Source organism: Stegostoma tigrinum, chromosome 5 (assembly GCF_030684315.1).
Source record: "Stegostoma tigrinum isolate sSteTig4 chromosome 5, sSteTig4.hap1, whole genome shotgun sequence".
NCBI lineage: Eukaryota > Metazoa > Chordata > Chondrichthyes > Orectolobiformes > Stegostomatidae > Stegostoma > Stegostoma tigrinum.
Genome location: NC_081358.1, coordinates 121,988,067 through 122,015,331, shown reverse-complemented (window position 1 = coordinate 122,015,331; position 27,265 = coordinate 121,988,067). Strand labels below are relative to the sequence as shown.

Genomic DNA, 27,265 nt, shown 5'->3' with positions numbered 1-27,265 from the left:
GGGCGCAAGATGCACCGAGAAATAAATAGGGCATGTCAGAAAGGCAAGGTCACAGTGATCATGGGGGACTTCAACATGCAGGTGGATTGGGAAGTGCAGGGTCAGATTAAAACAAGTCAGCACGGTTTTAGTAAGGGGAGGTCGTGCCTGACAAACCTGTTAGAATTCTTTGAAGAGGTAACAAGTATGTTAGACCAGGGAAACCCAGTGGATATTATCTATCTAGACTTCCAAAAGGCCTTTGATACGGTGCCTCATGGGACGCTGCTGAGCAAGGTGAGGGCCCATGGTGTTCGAGGTGAGCTACTGGCTTGGATTGAGGATTGGCTGTCTGATAGAAGGCAGAGAGTTGGGATAAAAGGCTCTTTTTTAGAATGGCAACCGGTGATGAGTGATGTCCCGCAGGGTTCAGTGTTGGGGCCACAGCTGTTCATCTTATATATTAATGACCTGGGTGAAGGGGCTGGGGGCATTCTGGCGAAGTTTGCCGATGATACGAAGATAGGTGGACAGGCAGGTAGTACTGAGGAGGTAGGGAAGCTGCAGAAAGATTTAGACAGTTTAGGAGAGTTGTCCAGGAAATGGCTGATGAAATTCAAAGTGAGTAAATGTGAGGTTTTGCACTTTGGAAAAAATAATACAGGCATGGATTATTTTCTAAATGGTGAAAAAATTCGCAAATCAGAAGTGCAAAGGGATCTGGGAGTGTTGGTCCAGGATTCTCTAAAGGTTAACTTGCAGGTAGAGTCCGTAATTAAGAAAGCGAATGTAATGTTGTCGTTTATCTCAAGAGGGTTGGAATATAAAAGCAGCGATGTGCTTCTGAGACTTATAAAGCTCTAGTTAGGCCCCATTTAGAATACTCTGTCCAATTTTGGGCCCCACACTTCAGGAAGGACACACTAACCCTGGAGCGTGTCCAGTGGCGATTCACACGGATGATCCCTGGAATGGTAGCTTTAACGTATGATGAACGGCTAAGGATCCTGGGATTGTAGTCATTAGAGTCCAGAAGGTTGAGGGGAGGTCTAATAGAAACTTACAAGATAATGTATGGTTTAGAAGGGTGGATGCTAGGAAGTTGTTTCCATTAGGCGGGGAGACTAGGACCCGTGGGCACAGCCTTAAAATTAGAGGGGGTAAATTTAAAATGGAAATGAGACGACATTTCTTCAGCCAGAGAGTGGTGGGCTTGTGGAATTCATTGACGCAGAGTGCAGTGGAGGCCGGGACGTTGGATGCCTTCAAGGCAGAGATCGACAAATTCTTGATCTCAAAAGGAATCAAGGGCTACAGGGAGAGTGCAGGGAAGTGGTGTTGAAATGCCCATCAGCCATGATTTAAATGGCGGAGTGGACATGATGGGCCGAATAGCCTTACTTCCACTCCTATGCCTTATGGTCTTATGGACTAATGTCATGTCAACAGTTCTCAATGAACAGGTCACGTGCAGTCAAAAGACCAGAGGGAAGGGTCCAGGTGCAAGGAGAGCAGCAGAGGTTGACAAAAGGTGTCTGTGGAATGGGAGGGTGGCACTTGTCAAAAGAAATAGGCAAGGAGGCAAAGGTTGCAAAAACAAGAGTTCAACGTCATGTCATGCCCAAAATTCATTAAGCTGGGAATGCAAAAAGATAAAACTGAGACCTTAGCTGAGCACATCATGTTCAGCATTAGACAGCAGAAGGTCAGGAGGGATGACGAATACATGACAGGAGGTGGGGCTGGGGGAGGGTTTAGAATCAGAGGGAAAGGGTGAGGAGGAAGGTTCTGAAGGGCTATGGGTTGTTGCGTATCGTGGACCTTGATGCCTGAAAAAAAAAGAAAAAGAAGTTTCTTATCAGCATGTTGAATAAGCCAAAAGATGAAGTTGAACTGAGGAGTGGTGGAGTCCTGGGCCAGCTAGATATGATGCTGATGGAGAGACAGCGAAGAGTGTATGGCACTGATTGGCTTCAAATCTAGCATGTTAGTGCAGAATGGAATGCCGGCCTTCATTGCAAGAGGGTTCAAGTACAAGAGCAATGAAGTCAATCTACAGCTGTACACAGCCTTGGCGAGAACATACCTGGAACAGCGGGTGCACTTTTGGTCTCCTTAAGTAAAAAGAAATACTCGCCAAAGAAAAAGTGCAGCAAAAATTCAGACCAATTCCAGGGATCACAGATTTGTCACACAACAGACTGGGTCAAAAAGGCCTCTATTCACTGGAATTTGGAAGAATGAGAGGACATCTATCTATTTATAAAATTATGATTGAGCTGAACAGAATGGAAGGAGGGTTGGTATTTCCCCTCTTGCACAGGGAGGTGCAGAGTTCTGGAATAAGGGGTCACAGTAGGCCATTTCACACTGATAAGAAATTTCTTCATTTCTGAAGGTGGTGAACCTGTTGAATTCTTGACCAGAGAAGGCTAAGGCCAGAGATAGTGGGAACTGCAGATGCTGGAGAATCCAAGATAACAAAGTGTGAAGCTGGATGAACACAGCAGGCAAGCAGCATCACAGGAGCACAAAGGCTAAGGCCAGCTCACTGAAAATGTTTAAGAAAGAAAAAAAAAACAAAGAACTGCAGGTACTGGAAATCAAAAACAAAAACAGAAATTGCTGGAAAATCTCAGTAGAACAGCTCTGAAGAAGGTTCATTGGACCCAAAATGTTAACTCTGTTTTCTCTCTGCAGAGCTGCCAGACATATTTAAGAATGAAACAGATGAACCGCTAGAAACTAAGGCCATCAAGGGGCATGGGCACCGAGCATGATTATGATAGACAGTCATAATCATGCTGAATGGCACAGCAGGATATTTGAGGCAGATGGCATGCTCTGATCCTATTTTCTAAATTTCTATGCTTCCAATGCTGATCTCTGCTCAAGAGTACAGCAGTTCCAAAACTTTAAACTTTCCTGCAAGATGGGGATTAATCCTCTAAATAGCACATCCTTGTTTTTCTTTTATCAAGAGTGGACAAGGTAGGCGTTGTCAGAACCTACATTATCTGAAATATGGGATTCTGTCAGCCAGTTGGATGTTAAAACAAGAGATTTGCATCAACCAGGTGAGTGCTACAAGCATTCATTCTCTTAGAATGCAGAGCAGGCTGCACAGGTAGGATTTGAAATCATGATCTCATGTGGCCCAGATAGATCAACTAACCTTAGTAGGCAGTGTTCACAGTGTTCACTTAATTAATTTTGCTTCTGAGAAATAATGAGTTCAAATCCTACCATTGGAAAGTGTAAACAAAGTGTAAAAATTGTGATTTTAAATTAAATTAAATCTGTTCATCATCATAAAACTCAGCCGTCATTTTTCAAAAAATAAATGGTTTAATGCCATAGTGTAAATGACCAAATTGAAGACCACTGCAAGAACTAGCTATACCTTGGAAAATGAACAATATGCTACTTTTAGTTTAGCTGCTTTGACCTTGTAGAAATCAGTCTTTATTTTCCATGAAATATAATGGAGATTCTGATTACATAATTGAAACAATAGAGCCCTACATTTTAACGGAAAAGTGATTCTTGGGCCGAAGTTTATATTTATTTTACACTTAATTTAGTGTCACATTAGGCCCACAATTTCATCTTGCGTGAATGTAACTCCTAATTCAGATAACTTTAGTATCAGTTCTTCTCTATTCAGAATTATATTTTTGACATTTTTCAACATATACAGAAAAAAGGAATAATTTCATCTGTAAACTTACTTGTGACATAAAAATCCTGTTTGCCTTAACAAAACAATTAAATTGATGAGCTACATCAATAAAAACCACTTCAAAAGATAATATGGCATTTAAGTGTGCAACATATGTGCTCTCAGGCTATTTAGGTGTGTCTGACATTTAAAAGATAGCTTTGAATTTACTTGGATTGAGCCAGTGTTTATGTATAAGCCATCAGCATAGTCTATAGAACATAATGATCATACAGAGTAGTAAAACATGAAGAAATAAACAATACTATGCATTGGGCTTCGTGTGAACTGGTATCATTCTTTGTCAATTTATTGTCATATCCCTCTAAAAACAAACATGGTGCAAAGACCATTTCATTTATTAATGACAGTATGCTTACATAGCGGAAAGTCACAGTTATAGTTGTTTACTGAAAATCTGCTACAACAGCCAAATTCAAATTTCAAAGGATATGTCAAAAATGTTATTCATTGGCACATTATAATTATCAAGTGAGATGTCATTTGCAAATAACACAGGATGACACTGATTTTCGAGAACGTACAAAGAGAACATTTAATTTAAAATTTTCAGATGAAATTTGATTTTTGGAAAGTATTGTTCTTCAGATAAATTTACATGAGAAATTATGATGGTGTCAGCATGTTGACTGATTGCTTCAAATTATTTTAAACAAATTTATCCAAAAAATATTCTTCTGGGCTGCCTGCAGATAATAAGCTTCGGTGGGTGGGGGTAGAGGAAAGGTTAGTATTCTAGTTTGAAACGTTATTTCATAACTAATCCATATAACACTAAAACTGTGCAAGAATTGGAAGAACCACAAAGTAATTTCCAAGTAACACTGGTGTCCTGTGTTCTTTTCAAGAGGTGCAGCCAGGGAATGCTTCAATTAACATGAAACCAGATTCCCACTTAATACTGAGCAAGTTTGGCAGCATCTGTGAAGAGAGAAACAGAGTTAATGTTTTACGTCCAGAAGCTGATTGCGGCTGGAGAAGGTTAGTATATATGCTGGAAATAGGGTGGAGAAAGGGGTGAGGAGTAAACAGTAAGTGGAGATGAAGTTCAGAGAGAGAAAACACAGTTGGGCAGACAAAGACATGTGTAAAGCTCAGCCTGGAAGAATGAATAGCTGCTAATGGGGATCACTAGTGTCTGACAATGGTTGTTTGTGGTGACAGCCCATGTGACGACAAGGCTTGGTGTTTGGGGGATTAAAGTAAGGACATGACAGAAAGTGCTCAAACATAAAATTGTTGTACGCAAGTCCAGAGGGTTGTAGGGTTCCAAAGCGGAAAATGAGGTGACTTTCCCAACATCTCCCCACACCCTATGGGACCATCCCACGCCACTGCAGAAGTTGCAACACCTACCCATTTATTTCCTCCCTCTTTAGTATCCAAGGCCCCAGATACACCTTCCAGGTGAAGCAGCAATTTACTTGCACTTCACTCAATCTAGTCTACTGTATTTGCTGCTACAATATGGTCAACTCTACATTGAGGAGATGAAGCACAGATTAGCCAACCACATTGCAGAACAGCTATGTTCTATCTGCAGAAAAGACCCAAGTTTTTGATTGCCTGATACTTCAACACACCACCGTGTTCCCTGCCTAACATCTGCCTCGAGCTTGCTATGATGCTCCAGTGAAGCTCAGCACAAGCTAGAAGAACAGCACCGTATCTTCCACTTGAGAACCTTCTGGATTCAATATCAAATCAATAATTTCAGGACTTGTGCACTTTCTCCCATGTACTTACCCCAACCCCAGACACCAGACCTTGTTATCACATCAGCTGCTATCATAAATAACCTACTGTCGGCGATTCATTCTCCCAGGCTGATCTTTACACATTTCTTTATCTGTTCAACGGTTTTCTTTCTCTGGATTCTAACTCCACCTGTTGTTTACTCCATTCCAGCGCATACACCAACCTTTTCCCAGGTACAATCAGTTCTGAAAAGGGTCTCTGGACCAGAAAGGTTAACTCTGTGTCTCTCTCCACAGATGCCACCAGATGTGCTGAGTTGTTCCAGCAATTTCTGGTTTTATTTCAGATTTCCAGCGTCCACAGATTTTCTTTTCCCCAGTTAGACTGGTCTGAAACTAGTGGCTTAATGGATTGTAGGTGAAGATATTAAGGGTGAAGTTATCAAATTAATTCTGGAATTGAACCCATGGTATTATGAAGTACTTTTCAGTATTAAATAAGATGATATTTCTTCAGAGAAAACATATTAGTACAATGAGCAGGGTTTTTCTGCAGGCTTTGAGACATCAGTGCAAGAACAATTAGAAGTCTCAAGTCATATTTACCTACAGTGAGACTAGCTCAGCTATGTTCCCAGAGCAGCCTGCTAATTATCACTTCCACACCCAACATCCTATTGATGATAGCAGGCAGGTTTGCGATGCTACAGTCCAATCACAGCGTTGCTGAGATAGATCACATATCCTCAACATGGGAAGATACTCGTGTATGCTCAATGCATAAAATGAAATAAATAATTCTGAGAAGCAAAGCCAATGGGACATTCAAAGCAAAGAAGATAAACTCTAAATAGCTCTCCTGCCTTAGAGAGGGGCCTTTTTGATCAACACCCTCTCTTTGGGGTCATAAAAAGCTGCTTGCATCAAGCAAGTGGCTTCAGTTTGGCTATAAGACTATTCTGCTGCCATGCAGCAGACAGCTGTTATGCCTCTTAGTAGGCTCTTGGAAAAGATCCATGCCTCCAAACCTAACAGCATGAGCCAAAAAATTCAACTCAATACTCCAGTTCTAGTTTAAGCTGTTTAATGTGTTTCAGATTTAAACATTTAACTGGCAATTGATAACATATAAATCAAATGGAATATTACTCCAAAACATGAATGAAAAGTTTATCATTAATCCAAATCTTAAAATAAAATTACAATATAAGAGAGGTATATTTCTTTGTTATTTGTGATTGGATTCAGAGTCGTTGAACAATGTGTACAAAATACTAATTTATTGGGTCACCAAAAAATGTCTTATAGCATGGTTCCAAAATACAGGATGGTTTGTAAACTCATGATCTGAGTTTTATGTAAAATTGATCACAAATTCAAATCACAGGACTGGATGACTTTTAAGCACAAAGTCTGCTATGTGCAAACCTCATTTGCAGCTAAGTTTCGCTGCTGCCATCTCTTTTTGCCCTAAATTTCGGCCCAGAAGAATTTCAGTTTTGCCAGGGCAAATCTTTGAAAAGTACTTACATTCAAAAAAATAGTATACGCTTGATCATAACTAAACAGAAATTCTAGCTCATGGATATTAAAAAATGTTGAACAAAATATCAAAATAATTGGCTCAATGTTGAGCAACAGTTCCAGTATAGCACTCAAACCATTATGACTTCTTCATCATTCTTCTCCATTATTGTCCAATATTACTAATTCCACTGCCTCTCATCCCTCTGTCCAACTGTTCTGTGATCTTCGCTCAAAGAAAAGCAGCACTAACACAGTTGCATTCAAACTATTTTATCTTCAATTTTTTTTTGTTTCTAGTCCTCTATAAAACACGAGTGTATTTTCTTCTTCCAGAAATGTCCAAACTAATTTCAACAGTGAGATTATGCCCACAGTACAACCTATCTCTGAATATCATCTATATACAGATTCATCCAGTTGTTTGGAATCAGTTTGTTACAAGCCATGCAAATCAATGAATTTCTACTTTGAACAACTGGCTATAAATGAGAAGGTAATGCAAGATCTTTCTCTTAAAAAAGCAAAGTAAATAACAGTTATATGTTGTAAGAAATATATTGGTCTAAAATACTGCAGACAAACAAAGGAATTCAAAGTACATCAGGCCAGAAATCCAAGATCCACAGTCAAACGTTTATGAGAATTAAAAACCAAAAGAAACTGTAAATGCAAAAAGCAGAAGTTGCTGGAAAAGCTCACCAGGTCTAGCAGCATCTGTGAAGAAAAAAATCAGAGTTAACATTTTGGGTCCAGTGACCCTTCCTCAGAACTTGTGGCAATTAAGTCCATTATAACAGCAGAGCATTTAGAGATATGTAACATAATAAAGCAGAATCAGCATAGCTTCATCAGCAGGATGATGGCTCAGTGGTTAGCACTGATTCCTCACAGCACCAGGACCCTGGGTTCCAATGACCCTCAGGCAACTGTCTGTGCAGAGTTCGACATTCTTCCTCCGTCAGCATGCATTTCCTCCCATAGTCCAAAGATGTGCAGGTTATGTGGACTGCCATGCTAAATTGCCTGTAGTGGTCGGGGTAGGAGGGTGGGTCTGGGTGGGGTGCTCTTTGGACGGTCAGTGTGTATTTGATGGACCGAATAAGGCCATAAGACCATAAGACATAGGAGTGGAAGTACGGCCATTTGGCCCATCGAGTCCACTCCACCAATTAATCATGGCTGATGGGCATTTCAACTCCACTTCCCCGCACTCTCCCCGTTGCCCTTGATTCCTTGTGAGATCAAGAATTTATCGATCTCTGCCTTGAAGACATTTAATGTCCCGGCTTCCACTGCACTCTGCGGCAATGAATTCCATTGAAGAAATGTCTCCTCACTTCCATTTTAAATTTACCCCCTCTAATTCTAAGGCTGTGCCCACGGGTCCTAGTCTCCCTGCCTAAAGGAAACAACTTCCCACCGTCCACCCTTTCTAAGCCATACATTATCATGCAAGTTTCTATTAGATCTCCCCTCAACCTTCTAAACTCTAATGAATACAATCCCAGGATCCTTAGCCGTTCATCGTACGTTAAATCTACCATTCCAGGGATCATCCGTGCGAATCTCCGCTGGACATGCTCCAGCGCCAGTATGTCCTTCCTGAGGTGTGGGGCCCAAAATTGGACACAGTATTCTAAATGGGGCCTAACAAGAGCTTTATAAAGTCTCAGAAGCACATCACTGCTTTTATATTCCAACCCTCTTGAGATAAACAACAACATTACATTTGCTTTCTTAATCACGGACTCTACCTGCAAGTTAACCTTTAGAGAATCCTGGACCAACACTCCCAGATCCCTTTGTACTTCTGCTTTCCGAATTTTCTCACCATTTAGAAAATAATCCATGCTTGTGTTCTTTTTTCCAAAGTGCAAAACCTCGCATGGCTTGCTTCTAGGCAGTAGAAGGGGAAGATAGTTACAACACAGGATCCAGGAATCCCTGTGCAAAAATCATAATAAGCTCACATACAAGTTCAGCAAGTAATACAGAAAACAGAATATTGCCTTTACTGATTAGATTCCCTACATGTGCAAACAGGCCCTTCGGCCCAACAAGTCCACACCGCCCCTTGAAGCATCCCACCCAGACCCATCCCCCTATAACCCACATACCCCTGAATGCTACGGGAAATGTAGCATGGCCGATCCACCTAGCCTGCACACCTTTGGACTGTGGGAGGAAACCGGAGCACCCAGAGGAAACACACGCAGACATGGGGAGAATGTGCAAACTCCACACAGACAGTCACCCGAGGCTGGAATTGAACCCAGGTGCCTGGCCCTGTGAGGCTGCAGTGCTAACCACTGAGCCACCATGCCACCCCAAAGGACATTTCAAAGGGAATTTCAAAGGCATTAGCAGGGAGAACTCACAAGGCTGATCCCCTGTCTTTCGGGCCTAGGCCTTTCGTCAGCCTTCCTGCTCCTATGATGCTGCTTGGCCTGCTGTGGTCATCCAGCTCTACAGCTTGTTATCTCAGACCGAGCATCAGCTTGTGAGTCCTCCCTGTTAATGTCTCCGATGCCAGTATATCTTTTGTTAAATAAAGGGCTCAAAACTGTTCACAGTATTACAGCTATGACCTGATGAGTGCCTTGGATAGTTTTCTAAGACATTCCTATTTTCATACTCTGTTCCATTTGAAATAAAGGCAATATTCTATTTTCCACATTATTTGCTGAACTTGTATGTGAGCTTTTTGTGATTTTTGCAGAGAGACTCCTGGATCCCTCTGTCATAAATGTCTTCAGTCTTTCTCCATTCAAATATTACTCAGTGCCCTGAGGAAGGGTCTAGGCCTAAAACATCAGCCTTCCTGCTCCTATGATGCTGTTTGGCCTGTTGTGTTCATCCAGCTCCACACCTTGTTATCTCGGATTCTCCAGCATCTGCAGTTCCTATTATCTCTGATCCTCGGTCTGGATGGGAAATTGAGTGTCCTGGGCTGGTACTCAAAAAAATTTAGAAGAATGAGAGGCAACATTATGGAAACATACAAGATTTTTCAGGGATTTGTCAGGGTAAATGCAGGAGTGCTGGTTCCCCTGTGGGAGGGTCCAGGACTATAGGGCAATATCTCAGAATAAGGGCGCACCTATTTAAGACATCAGAGGAGCAATTTCTTCTCTTAGATGGTGGTGAATCTGTGGCATTCCTTACAGCAGAGGTCTCTGAAGGTTAGATCGTTAAGTATACTCAAGGCTGCAAAAGACAGATTTTGAATTAACAAGGGAATCAAGGTTTATGGGCAAAGCTTAGTTGAGGATTGTCAGAGCAGCTATGATTTCATTGAAAATTAAAACAGTGCCCCTTGTTCTGAATAGTCCCCAGCTGCCTGGATAAGGACACTCAAGATGCTTGACACCAGTCATGACAAAGCACCTTGCCTGATTGACCTTTCATCCATAAACATTCAGTCCCTTCACCACTGATGTTCAGTAACAGCAGTATGTACTATACACAAGATACACTGCAGAAATTTACCAAAGCTCCTTAAACAGTACATTCCAAACCCACGACATCTACCACCTATGGACAAGGGCAGCAGATACATGGCAACACCACCACCTTCATATTCCCTCAAAGCTAAATACCAAACTGACTTGGAAACATATCGCCTCTCCTACTAGGTCAATATCGATAACAGTATCATAGCTGTACCAACATTAAATGGGCTGCCAGTTCAACAAAGCAGCTCACCACCACCTGCTCAAGGATAACTAGGCTGGGCAATAAATGCTGGCCAATGGGACAGATTATTTTCAAAATTACATGTCGTTATATGCTGCAAATAATACATTACCTCAGATCATGTTCATACAATTTCCTATTCTCAGAAGACAGAAACTAGACAGCGACAAATCTCGAGGTGAAAGTCAAAGTTAGTGGCTCCAACTTGCTGCCTGCTCCTTTAGACCTCCATTCTTGTCAGAAATCCCCAACATTCTTGGCGACACCCACCGCCTCCAGTGCATGGAGGTTGGCACTGGACACCTGCCGGCCTCATCACATCACTGATCCATTCAGAGTAATTAAGGGGATAAACAAGATGGCGGCAGAGCAGGTCACTCCAGCCAGCGCACCTCTGCTTTGTCAGTTCCTTTTCTTTTTTCTTACCTATTTTCTTTTCTGCATTCCTCCTCCACCCCACCCTCCTCACTTCCCACATAACTTTTGACATCTTGAACATACCCAGAGGTAATGGGGCCGAGTTCAACTCAAGCCCAATGTGGGAGAAGAGTCGCCGGCCATGCCAGTGCAGGAGGCAAGTCCCAGAGGTGGGTTATGGGCCGGACACTAGTGCAGGAGGTAGTCCAAGCTCAGGCCAGCCTGGGAGTTGAATTCTGGAAGCAAGTCGCAGGCAGGAGCCCACAGCAGGAGGCAGTCTGAGTCCAGGCCAGCTTGGGAGGCAAATCCTAGAAGCAAGCCCTGGAGGCGAGTCCCAGGTCGGGGGTGAGTCACAGGTCGGAGGCCAGTACGTGGAGACTGCAAGGCCTCACGTTCTGAAGTCTGGTGGGCATGGGCTCAGCGAAAAGGGCTTTTATTTGGGAATTTTTAACATATTATTTATTCTCATTCCAGACTCTGAGTAGTTAGAGTACTTTAAAACTTTGTATTCCTATGCTAGACCTTTTTTCTACTTTTTCAGTCCTGTAACAAATACTTAAAAGTATCTGTACCTAGGTACCCGTACCTAAGACGGTACCAGAGCAGCAACATTACGAACTTTTCACTGCACTCATTCGAGTGCACACGGCAATAAAAGCTATTCCATTCTAATAATTATCCAGTTATGTTAAATAACAATTAAAGGCTCACAGCACAAGGCCAGGTAGTTTCTCATTCCTGTCAGCAGAAATTAGATAAAGATGTTTAATTAGTTAACCTGTAGTTGTACGGCACTATGCTATGTCAGTACCATACCTACAATATATACCAGCAGCTTAGCTGGCAAAGAAGCTGCCTATGCTTCAACCATATGGGGCATGTCTCAAAATCTAAGGAGAGCAGTCTTTGATTATGTCAAGGGGAAAGTCATAACTCAGGTCGTCTTGGCATAGTTAGTCAAAAGTAACTTCCAATCTCAGTCCAGGGACTCAGACACAATCAGTCAGCTGCTTTGAGGGAGTCGGGGTCAAGACGTTCCATATCACTGCAGTATGGGGAATAGGCCAAAGTCAGGCCACAGGTCAAACGCAACCAGTCCAGGGATTTGCAGTAAGTCAGTGGGAAAACTGCCTGGAGCTAAATCTACAACTATGTGGGAAGCTAGGGAAGTGACTGATGGCCCCTTGCTGAGACATTTATATCACCGATACCTACAGGTGAGCGATCTAACATGATGCCAATTTTCAACAGAGGTGGTAAGGAAAAGCCACGGAACTATAGACTGGTGAGCCTCACACTAGTGGTGGGCAAATTATTGGAGGGAATCCTGAGGAGCAAGATTTACATGGATTTGGAATGGCAAGGACGGATTAGGGATGGCCAATATGCCTTTGTGCATGGTAAATCATGTCTCACTAACTTGAGTGAGTTTTTTGAAGAAGTAACGAAGAGGGCTGATGAGGGCAGAGCTGCACTTGTGATCTATCTGAACTTCATTAAGGCGTTCAATTAGGTTCTTTGTGGTAGACTGGTTAGCAAGGTTAGATCACATGGAATATAGGGAAAACTAGCCATTTGGATACAAAACTGCATTCATCAAGCAGTTATACAGTACAAGTTGAAGACATCTATAATCCATAACCATGCACGTGAAACAAATTCACCGACCAACAATGTGGGTTACATGTCCTGGCCACAAGTAATCATGACGATGCCATTACAAATTGCTCACTGGCATTGCTGTGAAATAGAAGTAATCATGAACAACCTTAAATGTATCACCTGCAGGTCACAATTTACAAAGGTAATCCAAGGTTTCATAGGCTATACAAGGGCACTGACTTGGGTTCTCACCTGAACTCTGAGTATTTGCCAACATGCTCTTTCATGCAATTCTGCCTTTACAGGTGATGGAGTTGCAAGGCTTCAGTAATCCTACCACATTTACAATCTCCTACCTTATTTGTGCACATGGCTTGTGGTGTATACACCAGAATAGATCCACTATGTCAAACTATCCATGCAGACCCATTCCATGGCCAGCTTTTTTGGGATCTTCCGTGTTCCAATATATGGAGGACTATGTTAGATTGTAATTTGAGAGTGATGAGAATGCTGACCACTCACATTACTAAGAACCTGATATTCCCCACACTAGTTCATTGGAACAACAAACAATAGATCTAGCCACAGAAGGGGTCATCATCGCTGTGGCCATACTGTACCAAAGGCTCAGGAAAATTGAGGAGGAAAAGGATTAATGGCACAGTCCTGGTGCTAAACTACTGAAAGGATGTGAATACATTGGAGAGAGTGTAAAACAGGCTGATGAGAATGGTTCCAGGGATGAGAAAATTCAGGTTTAAGGACAGATTGTTGAAGCTGGAACTGTTTTCCTTGGAAAAGAGAAGGGAAAGGGGAGATATGATTGAAAAAAAATCTACGTTCTGTTCGCAAAAAAGATCTGTACCTACCTGTTGCCTGCCACTTCAATGCACCACCCTGCTCCCTGGTCAACATCTTTGTCTCTGGCTAGCTGCAGTGTTCCAGTGAAGCCCAACGCAAGCCGGAGGAACAACACTTCATTTTCCGCCTGGGGACCCTACAGCCCTCCGGGCTCAATACTGAGTTCAATAATTTTAGGGCCTAAACTCTCCCATGTCCCAGACCCCCCACCCCACACACCAGGCCTTGTTACCACATAGTCTGCCATTACACACCCCCTGTTAGTCATTAACGGTCCCCATGAACAACTACTCACCCTCCCAGCTTGATCGTCAGCAACTCCTTTGTCTGTTCAGCTGTCTTTCTCTCTCTTTGGGCTCTATCCTACTGTTTACTCCCTCCCCCACCCACCTCCCTATCTTCTGCATATAAACTGACATTTTCCCAGCCATCTGTTCTGAGGAAGGGGCACCAGGCCCAAAATGTTAACTCTGTTGTCTCCTCCACAGATGCTGCCAGACCTGCTGAGCTATTCCAGTAACTTTGTTTTTTTGCCTGAGATTTCATAGAAGCTTTCAAAATCAAGAGAGAATGAGACAGAGTGGATCGGGAAAAACTTCTAGATGGATTGAGAATGGAAGGACTCAGTTTTGAAGTTTTGCAAATTAAACAAATGCGAGGTAAGTAAAAACTTATTTTTAAACACAGTGAGTACTTAGGGACATGTATTGCATTACTTTCTGGCAGTGCAGATTGAGACAGGTTCAATTGGGTGATTATTTCAATATAAACAAGCATTGTTTCTATTTTTAAAAAATTATTCAATGTGACAGGTTTCATGGAAAAAGCAAGAGATTGTCACAAAGTTAAAATGCTCAGTGAATAAGGGCAAACACAATGGGTGTCTCTTTTGGTGTCGACATTCAACAGTCTCACAATCTGCAAACCTTTGTTACAGGAAATATTCACAGAGCAAACAACGGTATAAACTTGTTAAAAGTCTTCCATCAATATATTCTTAGGTATAGGCATTATGTATGAATAAAGCTTTAACCGTTACATACAAAAGTTTAGACAGATAAAGAAATCCCACTGCTTTAAATAGTTTATAGTTTTCTATGAGATCCCCACTCATTCTTCTAAGCTGCAGTGAACATGGTCCTAACTAATTCACACTCTTTTCAAAAGTTACTCCTGTCATCCAAGGAATCAATCTGGCAAGCCTTTGTTGTATTTGCTCCACAGCCAGAACATCCTTCACCTAATATGGAAATCAAATCCGCATACAATACTTAAGGTGTGGTCTCACCAAGGTCCTACACATAGTAGGCCATAAAGTGATAAGTCGTTCGAGAATGTCAAAACGTCAGTTCTTTTCTGGATGTCAATTAGGTAGTGCGCATAACCAAGCTATCATATACTGTCCCACTGGTGGCAGCCTTACATGTTGCGTGACAATGGTTTGCACTGGAGCAGTCATGGAGTAAATAAAATGAATTTGGTAACATTAAGAAAAAAGTCTTTAAACTGCAGGAATTCAAACGATGTTCCCTAAAATTACAAAAAATTAATTTGACGTTGTCTATTTTTCATTAAAGTTGGCACCAAGGCCTCAACACACTCTGTAAATCATTCATGGACAGTGAAGTCTGAGGAAATCAATCTGTAAATTTCTTTTGTTGAATCCTGCTGTTCGCTTGAGTGAACAGATAATTCAGTAGATAGGATTCTGAAGATTTTTTGCGAAATCATTTCAGGATGTTTGGGTAATGTATAATCAGAAAAGCAATTGAACATTACACACTCAGTGGAAATTGAAAAATGTGTGGAATGCTAGATTCCACTCTCTTCCATACGGTTGCTGAAACCCCATTTAAATTATTTGGATTACCTGAGGCTATATTTATCAAAATGGAATACGTAAGCCATAATTTATGCTTTAGTTTTCATTTATATAGTTGTGAAGAGAGAAGTTAGGAAACGTCATCAATTTGTACGTACGAATTATCTGATGGTTGTGAATCTTATTATTCCACAGTATACTTCCTAGGTTTCTCTCTGGTACACTTTATAAAATGTGGCATTAGTTCAGCTTTTTGTTTTAAAAATGTGTGAGGCTATGAAAGGAGTAAACAAAGTTTTACCAGACTGATTCATGGGATGGCAAGATGGCCATATAAAGAGATATCGAATTGCTTAGGATTATCGTTAAAAGAATGAGGGGGATTTCGTAGAACTCTGTAAAATTCTAACCGGACTAGACAGGGTAAGCACAGAAAGAACGTTCGCAATGACCAGGATGTACAGAACCAGGAGTCACAGTCTCAGGAAATGGGCTAGGCCATTTAGGACTGAGACGAAGATAAATTTCTTCACCCAGATAGTGGTAAGCAAGGCTCCTTCTAAGCTGCACTTAGAGGTCCTTGCAGAAAAGAAAATTTGAGACAGCGCTGATGGTGAGCTTCTGGAATTCGCTGCAACAGAAAGCGGTTGAGGGATCAAAGGGTGCAGAGAGAAAATGGGAAGAGGGTGCTGACTGTTATGATCAGTCATGATCATACTGAATGGCAGAGTAGATTCAAAGGGCCAAATGGCCTAATCTTGCCCCTATTTTCTTTGTTTCTACATTTCTACACTTCTACTTTACTGCACAATGAACTCTTAACTATATTTTAATGTTTTACTGTTAATGCTGTAACAGGGGATACTCAAGAAGAATCAAGTGTCTGCCAATGTGTTTTTTAACCGTACAAAATTTGTCAGCAATATTTTCCAAGTTGACAAGAGTCCTGGAGAGAGAGAGAGAGAGAGAGAGAGAGAGAGAAAGAGAGAGAGAGAAGAGAGAGAGACAGAGAGAGAGAAAGAGAGACTGTGTGTACTTGTTCATACGTGTTCGTGTGTAATGATATTGATGGGTTGATAGTTAAACAGATGAACCAAACTCTGCACTAACCCTTTCCACAGATTCAGCATCTGTCTCAATCTCTGTCTAACCTTGATCAGATTCTGTCTGGCTACACTGGGATTGCTATTTAGTCATCCGTGGGGAACTGTGCCAATAACCCACGAGACAGGAGGTCAGGCTCAGCATGCAAAATTTCCCTCGAACTGGGAACTAACATGCTGCATGCTCTGTGTTTCACTTAGCAAAGCCCGCTCTTTACAAGGAGACAAAAAAATTGTAACAGTGTAAATAGTGGAAAACAACAGGTCGGTCAAAATCTACAGCAACAACAAACAACATTTCTTGGAGTATCTCATCATTTGTTCACCCATCTGGGATATATGATGCTTTTCTCACTGTTTCTCTTTCTTTGTTAAATGGCATATTTTATTCTAAGTTAGCACATTTGGTGTTGTGGGTATAGGGCATTACTCACCATTTAAGTGAAGGCTGGGATACTTTTAATGTGTATTTTGATTTTGGCATTGTGGACAATGTTACTATTTATGCTGAACTTTAGAAAGTGCAGAAATTCATAGTTGTCTGGTTACTTAAAATGACCTCTCTTTCGTAAGGCATCATAGAGTTATTTCAGCGAAATCAAAATAAATTACAAAGAACAGAAAAATTGTTACAAGCATACACAATAAATACCAGATGTGTTTCTTTTTAAATTTAACCATCAGTTTAAAAATAACAAAACTCTCAGAGTAATGTTACATAAACTGATCATGTTTGAGCTTCAAGACAAAAGAACAGTAAAAAGTAGACATATGAATGAAAAGTATAAAGCTAACGTTGAACATGCAAAATTAAGGAAATATGAAGACAGAAAACTGAATTTTGATTTTATTTGTCCATGAAGTTGGGATGTAGCTCAAATGCAATATGTACTTGCTGCAAAGCACTAACTGGTGAATTTTAGTCATGAAGTAAGATTGGGTAGACTGAGTTTTTCCCTTGGAGCAGAAGAGGCTGAGGAAGAACATGATTGAGGTATATTATGAAAGGCAGAGACAGGAATAAGCTTTCCCATTAACGGAGGGGAACATCAATGACCAGGGGCATATATTTAATGTAAGGGATAGGAAGTTAGGGACTGTGAGGACTTTTTTTTAACCTAGAGTGTGGTGGGAATCTGGAACTCTGCCTGTAAGGGTGGTAGAGGCAGAAATCCTCATGACATTTTGGATGTACATTTGTGATGCCAATACAAAGAAATGTTCCAAGTGCTGGAAAATGGAATAAGAATCAAAAGAAAGAATAATGGCTTAATGGCTCATCTGAAAGCTGGCGTTTTTGACAGTACAACATCCCCTAAAATACTGCAGTGGTCAAGTTCTGAAAACATTTCAACCTACAACTTCAAATTCAGTGTAACAGGGTGACTCACCGAGCCACAATTGACACTTAAATGGTTCAGTTTCAAACGGTATCTGATAATGCCAGTGACGTACTCTAGAACATTTATTATTGAAGTAGACTAACAAATACAAATTGGTTTCATGTACAAAGATTATTTTGGGATGCCTTTCAAATCTTCAATTCAAGATTCTTTAAGATCTCTTTTACGTAAGAGGGACCTCTGGCCACTGAACAAACTAGTTGTTTTTCGCAAGTGAAGAAGGGTAACTCATACAAGCAGTCTGGAAAATCAATCAATGTGAAAACATGCAAGCAGGCTTGTGTGCTATTGTTTCAGCACAATATGCTCATTTGCCAAAGTCACCCACCAGTAGGAATTTTAATATTTTCTGCAAAACACCATTGAAGATGCTAGCTTGGAAGAGTTGCTGAGCACATGGGGGCACAAGGAGAGGAAACACAAAACAACAGTGATAACAAGGTGTACAGCTGGATGAACAAAGCAGGCCAGGCAACATCAGAAGTGTAGGAAAGCTGACGTTTTGGTTCTGGTGCCTTGTTCTGAATAATGTCAAAACGTCAGCTTTCCTGCTCCTCTGATGCTGCCTGACCTGCTGTGTTCATCCAGCTCTACTGCTTAATATCTCTGACTCCAGCATCGGCAGTTCCTACCATCTCTCAAAACAATAGTGAAATGTTCCAAAGTGCACAACGATTAATGCCAGATTGTTCTTTTTTCTTCAACCTTATGCAAGGGGAAAGACTTGCCTTTCATGATTTCAAGGCATCAGAAACCACCTTGCAACAAACAAAGCATTTTTGAAGGGCACAGTAAGGCAAAGTCGCCATCGTCTGACAGACCATATGGCTGCTTCTCATCAGAGAGGGATGACTCTGCAGTTTAACCTAAGGGTCAACACAAGTCAGTGACTGAGATGGAGAGTCCTTCATGCTAGCCTTAGTTGACGTGTGAATTGAACCCAAGGCGTTGGCATCACTCTGCGTCACTAATCAGTCATCCAGCCAAATGAACAAAATAAACCCCTTTTTTGTAGTGCAGTCTCTGTTGTAACCTATGAAACACAACAACCAATTTCAACAAAGCAAGCATTGCTTTCAGTGCAAACCTTGGCCAGAACACATGCTTCAAAATGGTGCAATGACATTCACTGAAAAGCAAAGATGGCTTCAGTTTAAAGTCCCATCTAAAACATGGTCTTCCAAACAGTGCAACACTTCTGCAGCAATTCCAAAGTTTTGATTTCAATTTTCTAGAGAGGGACTCAAAACCTGCAAAAATCTGAATCAGAGGTGAGAGCATTACTAATTGAGCTGCAGGCAACACTTTATGTATAACTGAAAGTAAAGGCACTGAATGATACTAACTTGGCTTCCTGAAGCTGTCATCAATAATCCCTGCAGAGTTTTCAGCAATTTTAAAACATTTAAAACACTTTTAACACATTTTTAAAAATTTATTTGCCTTCAGTTAGAAACAAAACATCATTAAAGGTTAGAAGCAACAAGAATATCTTCACAAAATTTCAGAATGACATAAACAAGCTTTAATTTATGAGCAAAACCTCTGCAAACGTTTCAGAGATAGTAGTAACTGCCAATGCTCGAAAATCTGAGATAACAAGGTGTAGAGCTCGATGAATACAGCTGGCCAAATAGCATCAGGACAGCAGGAAAGCTGACATTTCGGGTCTGAATCCTTCCTCAGGGTACTTCTTCAGAAATTTCGGAAGAAGGGTCCAGACCCGAAATGTCAACACTTTCCTGGTCCTCTGACGCTGCTTGGCCTGCTATGTTCATCCAGCTCTACACCTTGTTATCTCTGCAAACATTTGTCGTCTATAACTTGTATGTAATGTCAAATATAACTCAGAAGAGGGCACTGTAATATTAAATATTTCTTCAACTTTCAACAAACTTTCATGAAAAAAGATCTTGATTTTTTTCCAACTGTCTTGATCACATATCAACTATAAATCCTGATTGATTAGAATAAAACAGCAATAATTCAGCACGCAAATCCAGTGTGCAAAAGTAGAAATAGCATTCCACCATTTCAGAATGCACAATTTAATAAGACTTAAATCTGAAATTTTCATTTTCTAAGACATGGATTAAAAAGAAAGATTTCTTACAGTGTCATTCAATAAAGTCACAACTTCATACAATGCACTGCAAGGAAGACAAAACCCCAAGTTCAGCCAAATTAATAAATTTAGTGCACTTACAGTTTTGTTCCGTAGTCGAATAATATCAGACACAGACCCAGCTCCACAATATTCCATAACTATCCAGAGGTCTGTGTTTTTAAAATAGCTGCCATAGTAATTCACTACATAAGCACTGGGGAAGAAAAAGCACAAAATCAGAGTTAAAATTCATAATTCTCCTCATCTTTAACAAAAATATTCCTCAGTTCCTTCTGAGAGAAGTCACAGATAGCTGGGACTGCTACTCATAGTCCCATTCCCACTCCCACTACAATGCTAATGACCTATCAGATATGCACCTTGTCCACCTACATTACAAAACAAATACAAATGAGTTTCACACTATGGTATTCAATTTTCCACACAGAACATTTTCCAGATAACATCCATACAAAAGCAAAAGGCTCCAGATGTTGGTAACCTGAAATAAAAACAGATTATGGAAATGCCCAGCAGGTTTGGCAGCTTTGTGCAGAGAGAAAAAGAATCAGCATTTTAGGTTGCGATGACCCATTGATAGGACTGGAAATGGTCAGAAATATAGTACATTTAATGCAAGCATAAAGGTTAAGAAAGGGAAGGGTCAAGGTCAAAAATCACACAATACCAGGTTATAGTCAAACAGTTTGTTTGAAGACACAACATTTCAGAGTCTCGCTCCTTCTTCAGGTGTCAAAGCTGGCTCTCAGTCTACCGTCAATCCCTTCATGCAGCAAATACAACATACAAAACTAAAGAACTACAGAAAATCACTGTTTAACTTGGGAACTGTGCTTGGGATTTTGAAAGTTGGAAACAAAGGATGCAGAAGGAAAGATGTAGCATTTCCTGCATTTGGATGGGTAAGTGCCACAGGAACTGGGGATTACATTCAGCTTGCTGAGAGATGGATTTGTGGAGGGAACACTCCTTTGGAATACCAAAAGGGTTGAGCATATGTATTTGGGAGTGGCTTCTGTCTGGGGGAGGTAGAAATAGTGAAGCATGGTGTGTTGAATATGCTGGCTGGTGAAAGGTGACAACATGGAGAGACCCACTGCAGTTCTGGAGGGAGGGCAATGGGTGAAAGCAGGTACAGAAAATGGAATATGGTTGAAAGCGCCATCAACACAACAGTAAAAGGATCCTCGGTTATGCGAAAATAGGGCCAAACCAAAAACATAAGCATGCACGTTGAATCATCAAAACACATACAATAACAACTGCCCTATTTGTTTGAGATAATGGGAACTGCAGATGCTGGAGATTCCAAGATAATAAAATGTGAGGCTGGATGAACACAGCAGGCCAAGCAGCATCTCAGGAGCACAAAAGCTGACGTTTCGGGCCTAGACCCTTCATCAGAGAGGGGGATGGGGGGAGGGAACTGGAATAAATAGGGAGAGAGGGGGAGGCGGACCGAAGATGGAGAGTAAAGAAGATAGGTGGAGAGGGTGTAGGTGGGGAGGTAGGGAGGGGATAGGTCAGTCCAGGGAAGACGGACAGGTCAAGGAGGTGGGATGAGGTTGGTAGGTAGCTGGGGGTACAGCAACTCATATTCCGCCTGGGAACCCTGCAGCCATATGGTATCAATGTGGACTTCACCAGTTTCAAAATCTCCCCTTCCCCCACTGCATCCCTAAACCAGCCCAGTTCATCCCCTCCCCCCACTGCACCACACAACCAGCCCAGCTCTTCCCCCCCACCCACTGCATCCCAAAACCAGTCCAACCTGTCTCTGCCTCCCTAACCGGTTCTTCCTCTCACCCATCCCTTCCTCCCACCCAAAGCCGCACCCCCAGCTACCTACCAACCTCATCCCACCTCCTTGACCTGTCCGTCTTCCCTGGACTGACCTATCCCCTCCCTGCCTCCCCACCTACACCCTCTCCACCTATCTTCTTTACTCTCCATCTTCGGTCCGCCTCCCCCTCTCTCCCTATTTATTCCAGTTCCCTCCCCCCATCCCCCTCTCTGATGAAGGGTCTAGGCCCGAAACGTCAGCTTTTGTGCTCCTGAGATGCTGCTTGGCCTGCTGTGTTCATCCAGCCTCACATTTTATTATCTCTGCCCTATTTGTTTAATGCTGCCACAGTAGTAGAGTACAGAAAGTAACCTGAAAATTTACTTCTCATAGAATAAAGTCTAATTTATGACAATCATTCAGTAATTAACATATAAATTAATTAATATATAGTTTCTCACGTATTTTACATTGATTTTAAAATATAATTTATTTTGAAGCATTATTACAGGAAAGGCATGTTTCCAGATTAACTTGGAGAAGCTCGAAAACACATTGCAAGACAATCATCATATGCAACTTCACATAAATGGACCAATCTATTACGTAAGTATAATTGAGAGTGCCACAAAAACACAAAACATAGATTTAATGTTAGTGTTAACATTGGGCTATCAAAACAAGCTACCGGTCTGTAACCACTGAGGAATTAGGACTAGCTTTTCAAAAAATAAATTCCGGACCCAAGGGGCACAGTCATTTTGAACATCCACTTCAGTGGGCAGAGCTGAACAAGGTTGCATATTTTTAAGTGAATGGGACCTGTGTGTTATTTATTGAAAAAAGACAAACTACAGCATGCAAAGAAACATTTCAATGGGGTCAGTCCAAAGATCCTTTACCATGTTATCCCAGTGGGTCTGTTGGCTGACTTCCAGAAGAGGCGGATGCACCTGCATCCTTTACTTAATCAAAATTTTAAGAAAATATCTTCAGGTGGTTTAAACTGCATGTCTTTGGATAATCCTGACAGACAGATGGCTGAATAATATCACTAACTAAGGATTTGACTGTGTGAAACATTACATTCCAGAATGAGACAATGAATGAAAAGAACAAGTACATGGAAGTAAATGTCCAACTTTTCATATGCTCAATAGCAGATGTTAGAAATCAGAGTTAATGTTATACAAATCAAGAGAGAAAGCAAATATGAGTAAAGCAAGATTTACAACTGGCTTGCTTTCCTACTGAAATAAAACATACACATCTTTGCCTAGATAACAAAGTGTAGAGCTGGATGAACACAGCAGGCCAAGCAGCATCTTAGGAGCACAAAAGCTGACGTTTCAGGCCCAGACTCTTCGTCAGAAAAAGCTTTTCTGCTGAGGGGTCTAGGCCCGAAACATCAGCTTCTGTGCTCCTAAGATGCTGCTTGGCCTGCTTGTTCATCCGGCTCCACACTTTGTTATCTCGGACTCTCCAGCATCTGCAGTTCCCATTATCTCTAACACATCCTTGCCACTTGACCTATTGAAACATTTGCCATCACAGACAGAAGACGTTCAAAAAGCCCATATTTACGGTTTTTTTTAAAACAGGTTGAACAAGGAAGAAATTAATTTGAGAGACTATGGACTCTTGTAGTTGGGACAAAGCAGCCTATGATATGGCACTTCTTAAAATTTAATTTACGATTATCAAGGAGGAGAATATTACTACCAGACAACATGACATTTTCCCTTTTCAGAGACATGAGATCACAAGATTAAATATGATCTAGCATTTTTCTGATGAAGGGTCTAGGCCCGAAACGTCAGCTTTTGTGCTCCTGAGATGCTGCTCGGCCTGCTGTTTTCATCCAGCTCCACACTTTGTTATCAACATAACCCTTAATTCCTTTACTGTTCAAAAATCTATATGTCCTTGCCTTTAAAACATCCAATGAGGTAGCCTCAACTGGGCATAGAAGTCTACAGAGTCACAAACCTTTGGATGAAGAAGTCTGTCCTCAACTCAGTCCTAAATCTGCTTCCGCTTATATTGAAGTATGCCCTCTAGTTCTAGTTTCACCCACCAGTGGAAACAATCTCCCTATTTCTATCTTATCTAATTCCTTCACAATCTTATATGGTTTGATAAGATTCCCTCCCCCCACCGATTCTTCTAAATTCCAATGAGTCAAGTCCCAGTCTACTCAATCTCTCCTCATAAGTGAACCCTCTCATCTCCAGAATCAACCTGGCGAACCTCATCTACACCCCCTCCAGTGCCAATACATCCTTTTTCAAGTAAGGAGTACTCTAGGCCCTCTACAGGTGTAGCATAGGCTCCCTGTTTTTAAACTCCATCCCTCTAACAAAGAAGGGCAATATTCCATTTGCCTTCTTAATTACCTGCTGTGCCTGCAATCAAACATTTTGTGATTAATGCACAAGGGCATCCAGGTCCCTCAGCACAGCAGCATGCTGTGATTTTTTGCCGTTTGAATAACAGCCCATTTTGCTATTATCCCTTTCAAAATGGATGACCTCACATTTATCAACACTGCATTCCATCTGCCAGACTGCTGTCCACTCACTTAACCTATCTTTCTCCTTCTGCAGACTTTGTGTCCGCTGCACACTTTGCTCTACCACTCATCTTAGTGACAACTGCAAACTTTGACACACTATACTTGGTCCCCAACTCAAAATCATCAATGTAAATTGGAAGCAACTGAGGTCCTAACACTGATTCCGGAGGCTCACCACTAGCCACTGACTGTCGACCAGAAAAACACTCATTCATCCCCACTATTTGCTTTCTGCTAGTTGATAAAGGATTCAGAGGGAGCCTGCCAATTGGATACAAAATTGCCTTGGTAATTAGTAAGAGACAGAGGATGGTGGTGGAGGGTTAACTTTTGGACTGCAGTCCTGTGACCAGTGGTGATCTGCAGGGATCAGTGCTGGGTCCACAGTAGTTTGTCATTTATAGAAGCGATTTGGATGATAATTTAAAGGCATGCTAAGTAAGTTTGCACATGACACCAAAATCGGTGCTATAGTCGACAGTGAAGTATGTTATCTAAGATTACAAATGATCTTGAACAATTGGGCCAATGGACTGAGGAGTGGCAGATGGAGTTTAATTTGGATAAATGCAAAGTATTGCATTTTGGTAAAACAAACAAGGGCAGGACTTACACAGTTCATGGTAGGGAGAACACGGAGACCTAGGGCTTCAGGTGCATTGTTCTTTGAAAGTTGCATCACGGGTAGACAGGATGGTTAAGGTGCTTAGCAAGCTTGCCTTCATTGCTCAGATCATTGAGTACTGGAGTTGGGCTATCATGTTGAGGCTGCACAAAACATTGTTGAGGCTAGTTTTGTAGTACTGCGAACAGTTCTGGTTGTCCTGCTATAGGAAGGATATTGTTAAATTGGAGGATTCAGAAAAGATTTATCAGGATGTTACTGGGACTTGGTGGGGAGGGGAGGTGGTTTGAGTTATAAGGAGAGACTGGATAGGCTGGGACTTTTTTCACTGGAACATGTCAGCTTGAGGGCTTAAAGGTTTATAATATCATGAGGGGCACAGATAAGGTGAATAACAAAGGTCTTTTCTCTGGTGTTGGGAAGTTCAAAACTATGGGGTACATTTTTAAGGGAGTGGTGAAAGGCTTTGAAGGGAACTGAGGGGCAAATCTTTCACATAGAGGGTCATTTGTATGTGGAATGAATTGCCTGTGGAAGTGGTAGCTGCAGGTACAGTTACAATATTTAAAAGACATTCAGACAGGTCCATCAATAGCAAAGGTCTAGATGGATACGGGCCAAACACAGATAAGTGGCACTAGTTTAGATTGGGAAACTTGGGTCAGCATGGACAAGTTGGACCAAAGGTCTGTATCCATGCTGTATAACTCTACGATGCTAAATGCTCACATAGCCTATGGCACCCATAGTTTGCAAAATGTGTGTTCCAAAGACACACAGAAAATATTTTGCTTCATCGCAGCTTTAAATGGACAAGCCTTGATTGTTTAATAGCAACCCCTAGTTCTAAATTCTCCCACAAGTGAAAACATCCCTCCCCTGTCAAGAAAACTCTGGATCTTATCTGTTTCAAAGTAATTTCTTTTTCTTTTAAACTCTAGTGGATACAAGCCTAGCCTGCTCAAATTTTCCTCAATCTAAGATGACCTATCCATTCTAGGCAATTAATATAAAAGAAAGAATTGCACATGCTGTAGATCTGGAACAGAAATAGAACTTGCAAGAAAAACTCAGCAGATTTGGAAGCATTTATGGAGAGAAACCAGAGTTAATAATTTTGGAGGAGGCACCCATTGGTGAGAAACAGAAATTTTTAGTTTCACTTGTCACTGTTTCTTTTCAGTCTGTGAACAGGATGTCTGTACAGAGTAGTGCTCCTAACAAGAGAAGGATATCGTGAGTTAGTTTCTTAGAATGAAGGTGGCAATGGTGCTGTTTCCAGACTGGACAAGAGCCCAGAAGTAATTAGTTAAACTGAGTGTAGCGCAGTTCAAATGTGAAATGAGTCTAGGGAAAAACACTGCAGTCCCAGTTTAAAAACTGAAATCCCAAGTGAATGAAACCTACCCAGGTGTTATATATACAGGAATAATGATGTGACTGTTACACAAGTGGTGTTTTGGGGACTGTACCAGGGATGTTTTCAGTAGTATACAAAAGTTGTTTTGATTCTTTTAAATGTATAAAGGAGTATAATTTATTATTTCCCCAGGGTAGGGGAGTCCAAAACTAGAGGGCACAGGTTTAAGATGAGAGGGGAAAGATTTTAAAGGGACCTAAAGGCAAACTTATTCATACACTGGGTGCAGCATGAATGGAAAGAGCTGCCATGGTGGTGATGGCATTTGCTACAATTACAACATTTAAAAGACTTGGATGGGTATATGAATAGGAAGGGTTTAGAGGTACATGGACTAAATACTGGCAAGTGGAACTAGATTAACTTAGGGTGTCCGGTTGGCATGGATGAGTTGGACCAAAGGATCTGTTTCCATGCTGTACATCTCTCTGGCTTGACTTTATAATGGGAATGATACCTTTATTGTGTGTTTAGGATCTTTGAATTTGTTTGATTGAATTGGTTTGGATTGTTCTATTTTATCTACTTTATTTTTGTAACAGACATCAGCTTTATTGTTAAAGTCTGCAGTGTCGTACGCAAGCAGTTCAACATGATACCACTTTGTTAAAAACCAAAACATGAATATCATGCCAAGTTCCTGACTGGGATCTGACTTTGTCCAGAAGACACATCTGATTGGATCATAACAAAGTGAGATTGCTAAATCTGAAGACTGTTAAATTTCTTCTCTTATTTAAAGTACAAATGATCTGAGACAGTAAGAACTGCAGGTGCTGGAGAATCTGAGATAACAAGGTGTAGAGGTGGATGAACACAGCAAACCAAGCAGAAGTCGAAGAGCAGGAAGGCTGATATTTCCGCCCTGGGCCCAAAACGTAA

The 27,265-nt window shown here is 41.3% G+C and overlaps 1 protein-coding gene across 6 annotated transcripts in view; it reads right to left on the bottom strand.

Moving 5' to 3' along the window:
• Positions 1 to 27,265, bottom strand: part of stk3 (serine/threonine kinase 3 (STE20 homolog, yeast)) — a 384,923-nt gene that overhangs the window by 289,478 nt on the left and 68,180 nt on the right. For all 6 annotated transcript variants that reach the window (XM_048529773.2, XM_048529774.2, XM_048529775.2 and 3 more), the window contains one exon: positions 20,059 to 20,173. In XM_048529773.2, the coding sequence (XP_048385730.1) occupies positions 20,059 to 20,173 (115 nt within the window). The remainder of the gene's footprint in view (positions 1 to 20,058; positions 20,174 to 27,265) is intronic.